This window comes from Podarcis vaucheri (genome assembly GCF_965113315.1).
Source record: "Podarcis vaucheri genome assembly, chromosome: 15".
Classification (NCBI taxonomy): domain Eukaryota; kingdom Metazoa; phylum Chordata; class Lepidosauria; order Squamata; family Lacertidae; genus Podarcis; species Podarcis vaucheri.
The window spans coordinates 29,994,797-30,013,187 of NC_138753.1; the positions used below are offsets into that span (position 1 = coordinate 29,994,797).

Here is an 18,391-nt window from a genome sequence, read left to right on the forward strand (position 1 = left end):
CAAAACCATGTAAAAGGGTCAAATTGAGAAACAAGGACCATTGTTTACCTTGTAGTTGAGGAATCTGTTCTTTAATCCAGGCCTTAATTTTCCCCAGTATATATCAGCACCAGCCCTCTGAGCAATTTTCAATACTACCATGAATTCCTGAAATATGTGCAATAGTGTTTTCAAGTACCTCTGAACATGTCCAGAGTGCCTGCCGACACCCATAGCCTCAACCTGTCCCCACCTGCTCAGATCTAAGAAGCCATTCCAAGCTAGCAGATCTGCCTCTGGGGAGCCGGAGTCCTGCCTGAGTGGAGCCCATTGCCTTTGAGGTTTCATGAGGAGAACTTGGGGAAGTTCACTGCCCCACAGAAGCCATTAAAAGTTGGCTCCCTCCCCACCCAACAACCAGCCAACAATTGATGTCCAATGACAGTAAACAGGAAGAACAACAGACCAATGGTTGGGAAGAAATGGCGAGCCAGTGTGGTGTAGTGGTTAGAGTGTCAGACTGGGACTCGGGAGACCAGGGTTCAAGTCCCCACTTGGCAATGAAGCTCACTGGGTGACTTTGAACCAGTCAGCTGCCTCAAAGGGTTTTGTGGGGTTTAATAATAATAATAATAATAATAATAATAATAATAATAATATCCCACCCATCTAGCTGGGCTTCCCCAGCCACTCTGGGCAGCTTCCAACAAAATATTAAAATACTGTAATACATCAAACATTAAAAGCTTCCCTAAACAGGGCTGCCTTCAGATGTCTTCTAAAAGTCTGGTAGTTGTTGTTCTCTTTGACATCTGGTGGGAGGGCGTTCCACAGGGTGGGTGCCACTACCGAGAAGGCCCTCTGCCTGGTTCCCTGTAACTTGGCTTCTCGCAGTGAGGGAACCGCCAGAAGGCACTCGGCGCTGGGCCTCAGTGTCCGGGTAGAACGATGGGGGTGGTTCCTTCAGATATACTGGATAAATGAAGAAGCGAGAGAATCACATGTACCACCTTCCCCTCCTTGGTTTGGGGCGGGCGTGGGGAAGGTGGAATATAAAGTGTAGTAAATGTGAGTAGCACAAGAGGAATATGGAAGACCTATGCTCAGAGAAATCAGAAGCAAATGTACATGGCTGGGTTTTTCTGGAATGGGCTACTGGGATGGTTTTGAAAAGAAGGGCTGCAAGGGAAAGACCTACCACCCGAAGGCTGAACTAGGGGGAGAGATTGCACTGGTGGGCTGTTAACCCTGGCAACTTGGGTGTCACAAATGTGGGAGCTGTGCTGTGGGCAGCCTTACAGAATGGGTGGGGAGGGGCAGGATTGGCAGCTGCCTGTCACCCTTCTTGTTTAACCAGGTCAGGCCAAGAGGTGGTGATCATACCATGCATATGCCATGAAAGCTCGGTTAGAACATGGTGCTCATAACACCAAGGTTGCAGGTTCAATCCCCTGTGGGACGGCTGCATAGTCCAACATTGCAGGGCGTGTGGGAATAGATGAACCTCGGGGTCCATTCCAACTCTACAATTCTATGATTCTGTGTGTGCATGGCACAACTGGAAGCCTCCGGGCACAGATGCCACCTGTTGCCCTCCTGCTGCAGGACCCTGTGGCATGTGTGCATAGCCTTGGGTTACTCTTCCTTCTCCTCCACAACTTGCAGCAGTGAGCATGCGCCCTCTGTGTTATCTGTATCTGCCCCAGGTGAGAGTCCACGTGTTGCCTGGGGGCATCTCAGGCCTTTGGCCACATCCTGTTCCCCACCAAGGCAGACGTCGCAGCAGGCAAGCTCCTCTCTCCTCCCCCTACTCTGCGTGTGTCTGCCCCCCCCCCCAGGCAGGCTCTTGTGCTGGGCAGGCCTGGGTTAGGCAGCATGGAAATAAATCTCTCCTGGTGTGGAACGAAAGGGGTATAAATATCCCGGGAGTGATGTGATCTTTCCAGCTGCTATTAATAGGCCCCCAGAGACTGAGCCAGCCAGTGCGACAGGCTGACACTTAAAGGGACAGCGGCTCCCCTCCTTCCCTCCCTCCCAGATTGCAGGCAGAGAATTCATCTTCATCCCTTCCTCTGGGATTGCCACTATCAGATGGGAGTTAGAGATGGGCACTGGTCAAGGGGAGGAATGAAGGGGCTGGCCAGGGAATGCTGCTGTCACAGCCCTCAACCCCAAATTAAACTTTTCGCAGGCATGGAAGTGTTGGCTGCCTGGGCGCCCTCTGGCCTCAGCTAGCTAGCGGGCATTGCTTCACCTGTAGGAATGAGTGCACTGGGTTCTTCAAGTGTGGGCCTGGCACGGTGCCCATACATGTATGTCCCAAGGAAGCTTTTCCATTCCTCTGTCATGTCTCAGTGTCCCTGCCTGGTGGCACTGAGTTGGCAACCCTGGAGAGAGGGAGAGCAGCTCCATTCCCATGGCTGCCTCCAGCAGACTCCCTGGCAAGGGCAGCACGTTGGAGGGGAGGAACAACCGGCTGAGGAATCACAGAGAAATGGTAGGCCAAGGAGCCTGCTGCCTCTCCTGGAAGCAATAGGAAAACAAAACATCCACATAGTTTTCCATAGAGATCTAGCTCTGTTCCTCTGGAACTGGGTGAAGCTGTGCAAGTGCTTCTTTGCCAGTGCCCGGGGTTAGTAATGGGCTTCATGATGGTCAGTGAGCTAAAACTAGATGCCAACAAAACAAAGGTACAGTGGTACCTCGGGTTAAGTACTTATTTCGTTCCGGAGGTCTGTTCTTAACCTGAAACTGTTCTTAACCTGAAGCACCACTTTAGCTAACGGGGCCTCCTGCTACTGCAGCGCCGCTGGAGCACGATTTCTGTTCTCATCCCGAAGCAAAGTTCTTAACCCGAGGTACTATTTCTGGGTTAGCGGAGTCTGTAACCTGAAGCGTATGTAACCCAAGGTACTGCTGTACTGTGGATTGGTGGTTCCCATGTCTGGGAACTGGAGGGTTGGTCTCTTCTGGACGGGCTTACACACTCCGTGAAGGATCAGTCTCTTACTATGGCGTACTCCTTGACTTCCACCTGGTTGCTGGCAGTGCCTATGTCCACCTCCAGCTGATAGTTGGGCCACGGTAACTGGCCTTTGTAACCTCTAGACTTGACTACTGTAATGCAGTCTATTTAGGGCTGCCCTTGAAGATGGCTTGGCGATGGCTGCTATTGCAGGCTGAGTTGTGACTGTGAGAGTGTTAGCTGTGTGGCAGCACAGGACCGTGTAACCTCGGTCATGATGGAACTGTTGTGGTAATTGGACTGGGCACTTAGGTGGCAGCCTGGTCTGCTTCTGGACAGAGGCTAGCAGTGGTTGCTCTTGGTCCTCCACCCCCAGCTCTGACCGCCATTTTTCTTCCTTTTCTCTTTTCCCCGCCCCCTTGCACAGGTGTTTTGCCCAACAGGAAGAAGCAGCAGGGACTTGGAGCTTCCTCCAGTGTCGCTGCCAGAAGCCTTAGCCAATCAAATGCACCCTGACAATAAACTGACCAATCATGGAAAGACAGGTAACAGCAGTGCCCAGCCCCAGCACCATAATGTGAGCCAAAGCCCCACCTGCAACCTGGGCACGAAGGGCGTGGGGGCAGGGAATCATGGTGGCAAAGCCAGCCAGCAAACCCCTGGCAACTCTGGACTGAAAACCAGCCAGCCTCCTGTGCCCGTCTTTGGGGCCTTGAAGGGCAAAGTGAAGCGAGAGCGGAGTGTCTCCGTGGACTCCGGAGAGCAGCGGCAGGAAGCCACCACTACCTCACTGGACAAGGAGCTGAAAGGTGAGGGGCCTGTTGGCTGGAGGGAGAACGGCAGGCTGGAGCCATCTCCGCAGTGCTGCCCCCTGCTGAGGGCTCCTGCCTCTGCCCAACTTGGCTCCGCCTTGCCTCTCTTCCAGGCCGGAGGGTGGGGGCAGGACCGGCAGAGGGGGCGTGGCCATTTCCTGGGTGCTGCTGCCACTGCTAACACCTGCCTGCTTACCTGCCTGCTGCTTTCCCCTCTCGCTGTGCAGTTGCCCCTCTGGGCCAGAGGAGCAGCGGGTGGCTCACGGCTCGTTCCTTCCTTGTAGGCGAAGTGGCCCCCCGGAGCAAGCGGCGCTGCGTGCTGGAAAGGAAGCAGCCCTACAGTGGGGACGAGTGGTGCTCTGGACCAGACAGCGAGGAGGAAGAGGAGAAGCCTCTCAGCAGCGCCCACAGTGAGTCGTCCTCGTCCCCCCATGTGTGTCTTGCATGTCCAGGTGTGCGTGGGGAAATACTGGCCCCTAGTGGCTTAGAATGAGCCCAAAGGGCTGCTTGACTTGCAGCATTTTGAGCATCGCTTACTCTGGGATCTGCATGTTTTGCTTCCTGAAACTGCAGTGGATTGACACCCAGAACCTTTGCCCACAGCCCTTCAATGCAGCGGGCAGCAGCCCCGCCGGAGCACACATGCAAACCATACATTTAAACTTCACCCCTGCCCCAAGAATATTGGGAGCTGTAGTTTGGTCAGAGTGCCAGGAATTGTAGCTCTTTGAGGGGCGAACTACAGTTTGCAGGATACTCTGAGTGGGGTGGGGGAAATGGACTTTAAACATAGAGTGTTTTTCACAGCATCCGTCTCATTGGGTTCTTTGGGGCTGTTCAGTTTCTTATTATTATGGAACACATTTATTATGCTGTTTTATTTATGCTAAAATTTCGGTCTCACTTTTCCGGTTGGGTGGAGAGGGACAAAGCAACTAACTGGATTGTTGTACATACGAATGGTTACATTAAAAAACAACAACAACAACAACAACACAATAACAATAATCTGGTCATTAAAAGCAGCAAAGTAGTAGTAATAATAGTAATAATAATAATTTATTATTTATACCCTGCCCATCTGGCTGGGCTTCCCCAGCCACTTTGGGCAGCTTCCAACGAAATATTAAATACCGTAATGCATCAAACATTAAAAGCTTCCCAAAGTAAATAACAGACACCCCTTGAAACAGACCCATTCACAACCATGACTTCCCATCTCCTTTCCTTTGGCCATTCCAGCCATTTTTTTAGGGAGAAGCCTCCCCACCCTCATCTCCCCTAGCAAAGAGGGATCTGTGATAGCTGGAACCAGCACAGTGTGAAATGCATGGGGGACAGGGAGGGATGGGAACCTATTGCTGGGTTCTTTTTGTGGGTATGACCAGGAAGTATCATCACATACAGGATGGGGATTGAAATAAACTGGAAAGGAGGTTGAGCCTCCCTGGATATGGACCTCCAGCTGTGTCCAGGCTTTTCAGCTCCCTGCTTCCAGCTCCAAGGTTCTCCTGCTGGACCCAACAGCTGACCAGCGGCTCTTGGCTCTCTAACTCCTCCTCTCCCCTTCCACTGCAGATTGTAATGTAGCGGAGTCGGCAATGACCGCGGCCTCGCAGCTGGGCCCAGGACCCAATCCGCTGCCAGCCTTGAGCGAGAGCAATGCGTCCGGCACACCCCATGGAGCAACCCCCGGCCTGAGGTCAGACACCAGGAACAGTGGCGGGAAGCAGCCGTTGCAGTTCGTTTATGTCTTCACGACGCACCTCGCTAACACGTAAGCCTTCGTGTGGCGGATTGGGTTCCGGGTCTCCGTCTACCCGTGGCTTCTCCTGTGGGCACGGCTTGGTGGGTGGCTTTCCAAAAAAACCCACTTCTACCCAGAGTTTGAGCCCCTCTTGGCTTCACCCCTCGGCTCCCCTCACCTGTGGCTGAGGCTTTGAGGCTCATGCTGCTCCCCAAAGGGAATGGAAAGACCCTCCAGCCCCACAGGGGCAGCGTAGAGTCAAAGGAAGTGTTGCATTCCCTGGGACACCCCCCTTCCTCAGCCAAGGCATCCCTTCCGTTGCATTCAGGGACCCCAGTCACGGGTACCGTCGGTGGGGAAACAGTAGGCAAGGCAAGGGGAGAGCCCAGGTTTCTTAACCGGATGCATGTGGGACAGGCCGGCAAGACGTCTGCTTGATAGCCTCCCTTGTTTGTGCTTGCAGGGCGGCAGAAGCTGTCCTTCAAGGCCGAGCGGACTCCATCCTGGGCTACCACCAGCAGCATGTTCCCCGAGCCAAGTTGGATCAGGTAGGAAAAGGATGGGGGCTCAGGGCTTCGGAACTGCTAAGGGCAGAGGTGTCACGGTCCTGTTCACAGGCGATCAAAGTCCCAGCTGGGGACATCAGGACCGGGGGCAAGATGGCAGGGTGGGAGCAGGAACGGGGGTCCAGGAGTCAGGAAGCCAAGAGTCCAAGGGTCAGAGAGCCGAGGGTCAGAAAGCAAGGTATCACGAAGTCAGGGGTCCGAGGAACAAGAAGCAGGGAGTCAAGAAGCCAGGGTTCAAGGATCAAGACGCCAAACACAGCAAGGCAGGAAACATGTTGCTGTGGCAAAGAGCAGAAGGGAAATGCTGATCTCATATCCCTGCCCAGCTCTTGCCGCCAGGTGCTGTGAGTTACCAGTCAGCCTCACCTGTGCGGCTGTGCCTTGCCTCTTCAGAACAAACCTAGGAAGGCCCCAGTCCTGCAAAGTCCTATTGGTCACAGGGCCCGGCTCCTGCCAGACAAGGGGTTGTGAACCTGGTCTCTACCGCCCACTAGTGGGCATTTCAGGATTCTAGGTGGGCGGTAGGGGGCTCTAAGGCACAAGCTGAATCCTCCTTCCATCCAGCACTGGGGGCGGTAAGGAAATTTTACCATCAAGAAAGATGCATTAGTGGGCGGTAGGTATAAAATGGTTGACTACCCCTGGCTGAGGGTTTGGGTTGGTGCGGGCCACACCATTGAATAATAATAATAATAATAATAATAATAATAATAATTTATTATTTGTACCCCGCCCATCTGGCTGGGTTTCCCCAGCCACTCTGGGCAGCTTCCAACAAAGATGAAAGATACACTAAAATGTCACATATTAAAAACTTCCCTGAATAGGGCTGTCTTTAGATGTCTTCTGAATGTCAGGTAGATGTTTATCACTTGGACATCTGATGGGAGGGCGTTCCACAGGGCGGGCGCCACTACCGAGAAGGCCCTCTGCCTGGTTCCCTGTAACCTCACTTCTCACAGGGAGGGAACTGCCAGAAGGCCCTCGGAGCTGGACCTCAGTGTCTGGGCAGAACAATGGGGGTGGAGACGCTCCTTAAGGTATACTGCGCTGAGGCCGTTTAGGGCTTTAAAGTTCAGTGCCAACACTTTGAATTGTGCTCGGAAATGTACTGTGAGCCACTGTAGGTCTTCCAGGACCGGTGTTATACGGTCTCGGCGGCTACTCCCAGTCACCAGTCCTGTTAGTATTCAACCTCAATCTGTTAGCCAGCATCCATCCTCCAACCACCTCCAGACCATAGCTGTCAACTTTTCCCTTTTCTTGCGAGGAATCCTATTCAGAATAAGGGAATTCCCCTTTAAAAATGGGAAACGTTGACACCTATGCCTCCAAACACTCACACAGCCTCTCGCAGTGAGGGAACCGCCAGAAGGCCCTCGGAGCTGGACCTCAGTGTCCGGGCAGAACGATGGGGGAGGAGACGCTCCTTCAGATATACTGGACTGGATTGAAGGTGAAGGTTGGACGTGTGCACCCTGGAACAAGGCATCCACTCACCCCACTAACCCTCCTTCTTTCCTTCCCTGCAGGTGCCCATCCCAAAGATACAAGCCACTCCCGAGCCGCTGCCCATCAACCCGTCTCCTGCCAGCACCCCGCAGTCCCAGCCCACCGTGCCCCCGAGCAGCCAAGCCCAGGGGCAGCCTCCGGCTTCTGCACCACCACCTCCCCAGCCTCCGGCACCCCCACCGCTGGGTCTTGGCCAAGGACCGCTGCCCACGGCCGGTCCCCTCCCGCAAGAGGGGGCTCCTGAGGATGCCCGCCGGGACCTGACCCCCAACTCCGTGGGGAACGGCAGCAGCAGCAGCACCGCCCCCAGCGGCACCCATCCTAACACGCCCACCGCCCCCAGCTCCTTGCCTGCTGGGGCTGCTGATGGATTGATGGGGGAAGGGGCCAATGCTGGGCCCCCCTCAGTGGGGAACGGGCCCCGCAACGCCCTCAACACGGAGGGCCTCTCCAAGGAGCAGCTGGAGCACCGTGAGCGGTCTCTGCAGACCCTGCGGGACATTGAGCGCCTGCTCTTGCGCAGCAGCGAGGCCGAGCCCTTCCTCAAGGGGAGCCCCGGGGCTGGCGAGGGGGGCGTCCTGCCTCCCCAGGCCCCTCCCCCGCAGGCGCCCCAGGCCCCTCCCCCTGGGGCCCCCGGCTTGAAGAAATACGAGGAGCCCTTGCAGTCCATGATCTCGCAGACTCAGAGCTTGGGGGGCCCCAGTCTGGAGCAGGAGGGCCCTGTTCCCTCCGGAGTGGACATGGGGCAGCAGATGAACATGATGATGCAGCGGCTGGGCCAGGACAGCCTGACGCCCGAGCAGGTGGCCTGGCGGAAGCTGCAGGAGGAGTACTACGAGGAAAAGCGGCGCAAGGAGGAGCAGGTGGGCATGCACGGCGGGCGGCCCCTGCAGGACATGATGCTGCCCCAGCCCATGGGCACCATGATGCTGCGGGGGCCTCCGCCGCCCTACCACAGCAAGCCCGGCGAGCAGTGGCTGCTGCGGGGCGTGCCCATGGACATGCCCGAGCAGATGCAGCTGCGGCCGTCCTTCGCGGGGCCGCGATTCCCCGGGAACCAGATGCAGAGGGGCTTCGGGGGCATCCCGAACCTGCCCCTCGAGTCACTGGGCCCCATGGGCAGCGTGCAGCGCCCCCCGAGGCCCGGCATGGCCTGGAACGAGGACATGCCCATGGCGGGACCTGGCAACTTCGCCCCTGGGAACCTGCCCTACCTGCCGGGACAGGGCGAGGCGGAGCGCTTCGTGACGCCGCGGGCTCGCGAGGAGATGCTGCGGCACCACCTGGAGAAGCGGCAGGGGGCGATGCAGAGGCCCCTGGGCATGGAGATGGAGCGCATGATGCAGGCGCACCGGCAGGTGGAGCCGGCCATGTTTGCCGGGGAGGGGCTGGGCATGGAGTTTGGGGGCTCGCGGGCCATGCTGAGCCCGCCGCTGCGGGACATGGAGCCGGCACTGGGCCCCGGCAACCTCAACATGAACATGAATGTCAACATGAACATGAACATGAACTTGAACGTGCAGATGACGCCTCAGCAGCAGCAGATGCTGATGTCGCAGAAGATGCGCGGCCCCGAGATGATGCCCTCCGAGGAAATGGCTCGGCTGCGTGCCCCCAACGGCACTGCAGCCATGATGGGGGGCCCCCCGAAAATGATGATGGGCTCACCGTTCCCCAGTCAGGGGCAGCAGCAACCGCCACCGCCTCCTCAGCAGCAGCAACAAGGCTTCCCAGGCATGCAGGGCCCGTACCCTTCTGTGCCACAGGAGATGAGCAACACCACAGACATGTTTGGCCCCGAGCAGGGGGGCATGGGCAGCACCACGCGGCTCAGCCACATCCCCCTGCCCCCCACCACCAGCGCCCCGTCCACAAACATGCACCAGGCGCCCGTCAGGGGCCTGGGCCGCCGCCCTTCCGACCTGGCCCTCAACATGGGGCAGATGAACTCTCCCAACGTGGGCCGCCTCAAGTCTCCAACGCTCAGCCAAGTTCATTCCCCGCTGGGCACATCCCCTTCCGCCAACCTCAAGTCCCCGCAGACGCCCTCCGCCATGGTCAACCTGCCAGCCGCCAGTGCCACCAGCGCCCCACTCAAGTCGCCGCAGGTTCTCAGCTCCGTGCTCAACGTCCGATCACCGACCAGCTCCCCTGGCCACCTCAAGTCCCCGTCCATGGCCGTCTCTTCTCCAGGGTGGGCACCCTCGCCCAAAAACGCCCTTTCCAGCCCTGGCATTGGGCAGAACAAGCCAGCCCTTGGAATGAGCAACTCTGCACCCCTGGGCAGCATCGAGCAAGGTAATGCGCCTGGATTGTACCCTGAGGGCAGGGACTGCAGAAGGAGCACGTTGCTATTGAAAATAGCCAGTTTTAAATTGAAATGCAACTCTCCTGTTCTTTTTTTAAAAAGTAAAAAGAGTAAAGCCTACATTTATCTTAAAATCAGTTGTTCTTATCAAACAGGAAGTAGGCATCTTTTTAAAAATGGAAATAAAACAGGGCGGGGGGGGGTGTCTGCATTAGATGTCAAACATTGCAAATACGGCTCAGTAGATTAACCGTTGTATTATTATTTGCTTGATGCTGAGGATCGGCTGCTAACAAGTTATCAGCAACATCTGGGTCCAGACACTCTCCTGCTGCCCTGCACGCCAAGCCCATTCTCTGAGCCCGTCTATGTGCTCCTGTCACCCTGCTTTATGCAGTGCTTGCAGTTCTCAGGTTGTATGTGTCATTCTGCCAGCTTCCAATGAATATTTGCTTCCTGTTTCATAGGAAAACACAAATTACAGTGGTACCTCGGGTTACATACGCTTCAGGTTACATACGCTTCAGGTTACAGACTCCGCTAACCCAGAAATAGTGCTTCAGGTTAAGAACTTTGCTTCAAGATGAGAACAGAAATCGTGCTCCAGCGGTGCAGGGGCAGCGGGAGGCCCCATTAGCTAAAGTGGTGCTTCCGGTTAAGAACAGTTTCAGGTTAAGAACGGACCTCCGGAACGAATTAAGTACTTAACCCGAGGTACCACTGTATTGGAAAGAAGGATCAGCCCTTTCTTGTTTCTGGAGAGAGATGGGCAATGGGTCTGAAATCATGTGGTCTGTTTCTGTGTTCCGAGAGAACCTCCAAATGGAAACCCTATTGAAATAGAAATACTATGTATGCCAGCTTTCTCCAACCTGGTGCTCTCTGGGTGATTTGAACTGCAACTCCGTCGCAGCCTCTGCTGGTTGGGGTTACTGGGAGTTGTAGTCCAACCTATCTGGAGAGTTACAGGTAGGTAGCTGGTGTTGGTCTGCCATAGTCGAAACAAAATAAAATTCCTTCCAGTAGCACCTTAGAGACCAACAAAGTTTGTTACTGGTATGAGCTTTCGTGTGCTGCCACATACATCCGGACAACACCATTACTGGCCCCAACAACATCACACATACCATCTCGGGACTATTGCTCATCTTCTAACATTGTGTATGCCATCAAATGCCAAAAGTGCCCTTCAGCTCTCTATATTGAACAAACAGGCCAAACCCTACACCAAAGGATAAATGGACATAAATCTGATATCAGGAATCACAAGACAGAGAAACCAGTAGGAGAACACTTCAATCTCCCAGGACATTCTACACAAGATCTCAAAGTACCTGTCTTATTACAAAAGAATTTCAGAAATAGACTGGAAAGAGAAGTTGCTGAATTGCAACTTATTACCAAACTTAAAACCATGGAGAGACCTGCTCTGAATAGAGACATTGGATTCTTATCTCATTATACATGATATAGCTATTTTTAGCCGTCACACCCATTGCTTTTTCCTGTAAGACCAATTGCAGTCGTTAACAGTCATCAACAGGTTTACCACACCTATCAGCCAATCACCCATTCCCACCACCCTTCTGAGTAATACCCCTCCCCACCCTCTCACTGTTTCAGTGTATCTGAAGAAGTGTGCATGCACACGAAAGCTCATACCAATAACAAACTTAGTTGGTCTCTAAGGTGCTACTGGAAGGAATTTTTTTTATTTTGTTTCAACTCTCTGGAGAGCACTAGGTTGTGAAGGCTGATATATGTGCATGTTTTCATCCTGCAACTGGCAGGCATTTTTAGTCAAAAATATACCTGAAGTATATGTGGGAAACGGTGGTTTAATACATGACCTGAACATAGTTTTTCATCAACTCTTTGCCCTTTCCCACACCAGTGGGTTGGGTGGGAGTGAAATGCTGTGGCGATTGTATCCCTTTGACAACAAATGCCACCCTCACTCTGGGGCCAAGATGCACCACTGTCTTTGGCTGGCGTTGTTGTGATGGGCATTGGTTCCTGCGCAAGGGCTGCTCACAAGTAGCGGTTGGAGCCAGGGGCAAAAAAGTAGGCGGAACAATGGATCTGATCCATACCCTTGGGGCAGTTGGCCCCAGAAAATGTTCAGAGGTTTCTACACCCCTCCATAGGAAGCTTCCTAATACCCTGTCGGTCCAGTGGCCTAGTATCATTCCACACTGACTGGCAGCCATAGGCCCTTTAAGGTTTCAGACTTAGGTGGTCTTTCCCAGTTCTGCCGGGAAATGTGGTTCTCTGCCGCAGAACCACAGCCCTTCCACACAAATATTTCTCCATGGGTCCAAGCAAGGGGTGTTGTCCCAGTTCAGGGATGCTGTGGAGGCTGCTGCCAGCTCTGAATCTTGCTTCCTAAGCCGCTTGCTGTCTCTCTCATTACAGGTCCAATGGCGCCTGGGCCTAGGAGCAGCTCCTCTGCCCCACCTAGCAACCCCTCTGGCCCCCTGAACCCCAACCTGCCTTTTCCTTCCTCTCCAGATCCACCCCCGTCCCAGAACCCCTTGTCACTCATGATGTCCCAGATGTCCAAGTACGCCATGCCCAGCTCCACCCCTCTCTACCACAACGCCATCAAGACCATCGCCACCTCGGACGATGAAATGATGCCCGACCGGCCGATGCTTCCGCCAGGTGCCATGTCTGGTAGGTATCGGTATCGTGAGGCCTGCATCCGGCTGGATAGGGGAAGGAATTGGGGCTGCCTTCTGCCGCCTCTTCAACCATGGGGTCTGCAGTGCCTTTTTTGTGGCTGGCAGGGAGAGTCTCCAGCTCCTTCCCCTAGTCATCCCAGAGAGGCTGCTTCAGATATTCCTGCAACCCTGAGAACCCCAACAGGCATTTTGGCTAAATGCAGGTTAAATGGCACTTGAAGTGGCAGCTGGTCTCTTTGCCTTCCTTCATGATCTCTGCTGCCAACTGTGCAGGCTAGGAAGGGCGTCTCTAGCTGCAGTGGGGTGAGCCCCTGGCATCTTCCTCCAGTTATTTCTGGAGAGAGAAGTGGCGAATGTGCCTTTCCTCCCGTAATAAATAATTCTGTCTTGAGAGAGATTGGGGTGGGGTGGGTCTGCCATTGCTGAGCCTCAACACGCCAGCCCTGCTTCTGTCCTGCCTTTTGGGGGTGCGGGGGGGGGGGTGCTTGGTCCCCATGGCTTCTTTGCTTCCTGTTGCCTTACCTGCCACCTAACAGCCCCCCCCCTCTTTCTTCCTCCCTCCAGGCATGGGTGGGAACCAGCCCAACCAGATGCACATGAACTCCGTGGGGCCAGCGCCTGCTCAGAGCCCCATGGGGATGAACCTGCCGGGGCAGCAGCCACTCTCGCACGAGCCCTCAATGTCCTCACCAAGCCCCCTGGGCGCCAACATTCCCATGCACAGCGGTGCGCCCCCTCAGAACCCGATGATGCTGCCCCCCAATGCCCAGGACTCCCTGAACCAGCCCTGCGGCCCTTCCGGACAGCTGATCTTCCCCCCGCGCCTCCAGCAGCCCCCTGCGAATGGGGGCAATATGCCCATGGCTCCCGGGGGGCCCGGTGTCCAGCAACACTATCCGCCAGGCTTGGGACTGCCCCCGGAGGAGCTGCCCCCACCACAGCCGGGGCAAATGCCGCCGCAACAGCAGCAGCGCATGGCTGGGAGGATGCCGCCGGAGCCCTACCCATCGGTGCTTCCTGGTGTGGCTTCGGTGCTCAACGACCCGGAGCTGAGCGACGTGATCCGCCCCACGCCCACCGGCATCCCCGAATTCGACTTGTCGCGCATCATCCCGTCCGAGAAGCCCAGCAGCACGCTGCAGTACTTCCCCAAGGGCGAGGGGCCAGGGCCCAAGCCGCAGCCGCCCTCCAACCTGCATCTCATGAACTTGCAGAACATGATGGCAGAGCAGGCCCCGGCCCGGCCCGGCCCTCCGGGCATGCAGCGTGGGATGGCCATGTGCCACCCGGGACAGGTGCCCCCCGTGCTGGGCAGGACAGGCCTGGCGCCCCAGCAAGCCATGATGAGCAACAGCATGCACCAGGGCATGATGTTGCCCCAGCAGCAGAACCTCCTCGCCCAGCAGAACTTCTTGCTCATGCAGGCCAAGCAGCGCAGCATGTCCGTCTCGGGGGAGATGTATGCGCAGCCGGGTCACATGATCTCCCCGCAAGGCTCGCTCATGGGCCCCCCACCCCAGCAGAACCTCATGGTCTCACACCCCATGCGGCAGCGCAGCGTCTCCCTGGACGGTCAGATGAGCTACGGCCCAGGAGCGGGTGGCATGGCCAACCTGCCCTTCTGAGGCTGGCAGCGGGGAGCCTCCTGGTGCAGCCATGCTGATGCCAGCCCCTCTCTCTCTGCCGTGGCACAGAGTTTGGTTTGGATCTTTCCTCTGAGTGTGAATTTCTTTCTTTCTCTGTCGGTTTCTCTCTCTCTCTCTCTCTTTTTCTCTTTCTCTTTTTTTAAGTAACCAAAATGTGCAAGAGGGTTTGGAACAGCTGTAAATAGGTTGGGGGGAAGCAGCAGCAGCAGCAAAGTTTTGCTGGCTTGGAATTGTTTGTATTTCTGTGTTTTAATAGAAGCCTCAAAACCTGTTTTTTGGAAGAAACAAATTAAAATACAACCCATTGACAAAGTTCGACTCATTGTGGACTGGAAATCCCGAGCTCGAGGGCCCAGATGCAGGTTCCACCAGCTGATTCTCTCTGCTAGGTGCCAGCTAGTCAGGTGATGCAGTGGCCCTCTGCGTAGTCTGGCGGAATGCCTCCTCCCCACCTTTCCCCTTTTCCCTATGTGAGGGAAGGACGTCCTTTGGCTTGTATGGTTTTGGCCCAGTCTAGCCATGCTGTCAGCCCAGCAGCTCTACTCTGGGTCACTACTTTGGCACACAACCATATATTTCCCCCCCCCCCCCAGAACTCCGCACAAGACATTGGTCCCCTAGCAGGTTAGGAGCAGGTTCGATGTCTGCCTCTCTTCTCTCTCATGTGTGCATTTGGAAATGAATGGCCCTTTTCTACAAACAAACACACACACACAGCCAGAATGGGAAATGTAACTTAAATGTTGGCCACCTACCATAAGCACCAAACGTTTAGCGCCCCCTTCTTCCACAGTTTCCCCTCCAAGGCTACTGATTTGCATCAGTAAGATGGGAGAACAGAAATCCCAGCATTCCCATCTTATTTTGGCTTGTTGCAGTTGCCACATATGTTCTCTCACAGGTCAAGCAACCCTTTGCCCTGGTGCATCTCTTCCTGCCCCCTGCCCACCCCCTCAAAAACACACACACACCTCTATACACATATGTCACATAATGCGAGCAAAGTGGGGAGACGTCATAGTAACTGTAATTCAGTCCATGTCAAATGAACGTTTCATTGATCTCCTTTACTTAATTTGGCTTGAATCGTAGAAACGAGCCAGTTGAATGAATGGAGACTAAAAGCTGGCTTTGCCAGAGCTCTGAATCGGAACGTTTGAAAAGCCCCGTCTGCACTTTTGGACTGTTTCTGATTGAAATGTTTGCATACAGAAAAAGTGAGCAGCTTGATGACTAAAAGCAAATATAATGCAGATCTGTGATATGACAAAGTTCTAGGCATCTAGTATTAAGGAGTGGGTGCTCCCCACATCTCCCCACCCAGCCCATGCTCTTCTGCGCTTGTTCCAGTGCTGCACACACCTCGGTAGCATTTATCTGTTTTTGCTTGAGAAAGGCCTTGTTCGTTCCCCACCAAGCCTCTATGGCAAACACCATCACCAGCTGGGTGGTACCAAGATGGCACCAGGACCTGCAAGCTTGCGATTGCTCACAAGGACGACATTCCCAAGCCCTTAGAGCGTGCCACGTAATAAAGCCAAAATTACCTGCCCTATTTTAAATTCCATCTGGCCCTTTGAAAGGTGTGCGGTACTCCTTGCAGAAGTGTGGAGATGTCTTCATCCTCCCGCTGGCAGCGAAGATGACCTGGGAGGCATCTAAGGTGTTCTGCACTCAGAACTGATCAGTGAAAGGGGTACAGAAGTGAGGGAAGGGAAGCGTGGAGTCAGTTGTCCTGAAAATCAAAGGGAAATGTTCCTGGTTTGCATATTTGCCCTTGTGGCTGTTGCCCCAGCCGAAGCCTGCGACCCTGATCCTCTGTGGCAGCCGCACCTGCCAGGTGTGTCACCTTCCAATCTGCTGCATCTGGTTCATCAGCAATATGGTGGTCCTGGGCCCCTTGCCACGCAGTCATTCACACAGCCCTTTGCTCCCTCCCTGCCTCACCTTGCGCTGTGAACGTTGTCCAGTCTTGTGTCTTGTGCTTTCTCGCTCAGCTCCCCAGCTTGAGCGGCGTCTGCTGAAAGTCTGCCCTGTTCTCCTCTGTCTCTTGCCACAACCTGTCCATTTCCCGTTCTCAACACACACATGCACACACACCTGACCCAAGCGATGCAAATTCAAGCAATCCAAAATGCCCACAACAGATGTGTTTGTGCCCAGGTAATGGGGACTGGCCCGCTCTCTTGTCATCCCATGTGGGGAGGGGGGAGGCCTCTCTCCCTGCCACCCATGCATTTTGTACCATTCTATAAATATATATATATATAAATATAAATATATAAATACAATATGTGAAGACATCTTATTGGTTTTTATTTTGAAATGATTTCTAGGCTTGTTTTTGGGTATCTGTGCTGCCTGTAACGTATTGATTGACCTGTTTTATAGGTGCCTTTTTATTAAAAAGACATTTCAAAACTCGCTTGGAAGGAGCCTTTTGTGGTGTCTTTGGGTGTGGGCAGGAAAGGGCTGCTTGCTAGTCTAATGTATGATTGAGAGGGGCCCCGATTCTGCAGAGTTGGTTTATTTGGACTTTCCCTGGCCACAATATTCTGTGCGTGTACACACACACACCCTCATGAAAAGACCCATTTTTGGTGTTATTCACTAGGTGGCTTTGGACTTGGTTGTATCCTATGCGATTCAGGGTATTCCATTTACAGTCGTACCTTGGTTCTCGAACAGAATGCGTTCTGGGAGTCCGTTCGACTTCCGGAACTGTTAAAAAACCGGAACACTCACTTCCGGTTTTGATCGTTCGGGAGCCGAAATGTATGAGTTCTGGGGCGTTCGACAACCAAGGTATGACTGTACTGTTGCTCTAAGGGAGACTGCAAAGTCTCGGCCTTCCTAAGAGCCTCTCCAGGACTTCGCTTTGCCATCCTGAGCCTGTTTTGTTTCACAAACGGATGCCAGCAGGAGAGGAAAGTGGGCACAAAATCACTTTATTTAATGTACCCTCTGATATTATTTGCAATAGGAGCAGAGTAATGCTGAGTAACATTTCACACAAGCTTCTTGTGCCCTCCCTCTCCACACACAGCCCTCCCCAGCTGCATGAGCAACACACACACACACACCTTGCCAGCTCCCAAACAAACAAGGACTCCTGCGCAGGTAGCAGGTGCTGCACTGACAGGAGATGTTCACCTTGTTGAATGGGGAGCTGCATGCAATCCCAGGGTGCAAGTCCAAATGAGGTTGCCAGCTGAAAGAGGGCGGCTGCAGAGTTGGCTTTCCACAGGGTAAGGCAACATGTCAGATTGCATTTCCCACTGGCCGTGGAGGATGTGGAAGGTGAGAATTTCACCCATTTGGCCCAAAGGAAAGCTGGGATGGGAGAACTGTGTTTGTTTACCAGGAAGTTAGTGGTAGAAGGGAAGCCAAAGAGTTCACCCTGTGCTGTTGGTGCTGGCTTCAGTCTCTCCACTGAGCTAGGAAGGCAAATGTCTGCCCTTTGTTTAGTTCCTGGGCAGGGTATCTTGGCTGCAGACATCCTTACTTGAATGCTGGCAAGGCAGCCCAGCTGCCCAGTTGCACAGAGGCCACTTTGCACCATGGGATTTCCTCATCCAAGCAAGAGGAATTTAAACGGGCAGCCATAACATGTCCATTGAGCATGGCGTTGCTCTTTTCCCTTTCAGAGTCTGTGACAACACCAGCAGCTTCTCTGTGGGTTCATTTTGCCTCTTCCTGCTTGCTTAAAAGGTACTCTGGGGAATATCTGGATGGGTCTCCAATTGGGGAGTCCGAAACATCTTCGGGAGAACTGGGCAGTAGCCACAGGTGTTTCCAGATTCCAGCTCATTACTGGGCATAGGCCAGTGCAGGGTAGGGGAAATGTGATCGAGAGAGGGACCTGACACTGTTTCCTTTCATGGTGCTTTCCTGCCTTTCCCTAAATAATTTTGTAGAAGGCTGCAGGGGGCAAGATTTGGTACAACTGTTGGGAAGGACGTTTTGGAGGAAAATAAAATTTCAAGTTGCAAAGGTTTTAGGTTATAAAGACCCTTTAACCCAGCATTTCATTTTAAAATAAAAATCAGGTGGAACATTTGGTTAGGCCAGAACATAAGGAACTGGTTTTTATAGGCTTGTTGAGCATAGAATCCTGTACACAAAATATTGGAGATTTCCAACACTTAAAGAATAGATGGATAAAATATATG

At 53.9% G+C, this 18,391-nt stretch overlaps 1 protein-coding gene across 3 annotated transcripts in view; it reads left to right on the forward strand.

The window, feature by feature from the left end:
- Positions 1 to 16,643, forward strand: part of BCL9L (BCL9 like) — a 44,353-nt gene extending 27,710 nt beyond the window's left edge. The window contains exons 2-8 of one of the 3 annotated variants that reach the window (XM_082200866.1): positions 3,372 to 3,753; positions 4,041 to 4,166; positions 5,335 to 5,533; positions 5,967 to 6,051; positions 7,602 to 9,879; positions 12,305 to 12,565; positions 13,138 to 16,643. In XM_082200866.1, the coding sequence (XP_082056992.1) occupies positions 3,450 to 3,753; positions 4,041 to 4,166; positions 5,335 to 5,533; positions 5,967 to 6,051; positions 7,602 to 9,879; positions 12,305 to 12,565; positions 13,138 to 14,198 (4,314 nt within the window). In that variant the 5' untranslated portion in view covers positions 3,372 to 3,449 and the 3' untranslated portion in view covers positions 14,199 to 16,643. The remainder of the gene's footprint in view (positions 1 to 3,371; positions 3,754 to 4,040; positions 4,167 to 5,334; positions 5,534 to 5,966; positions 6,052 to 7,601; positions 9,880 to 12,304; positions 12,566 to 13,137) is intronic. The other 2 variants (XM_082200867.1, XM_082200868.1) reach the window with 2 other exon arrangements.
- The last annotated feature ends 1,748 nt before the right edge of the window (positions 16,644 to 18,391 follow it).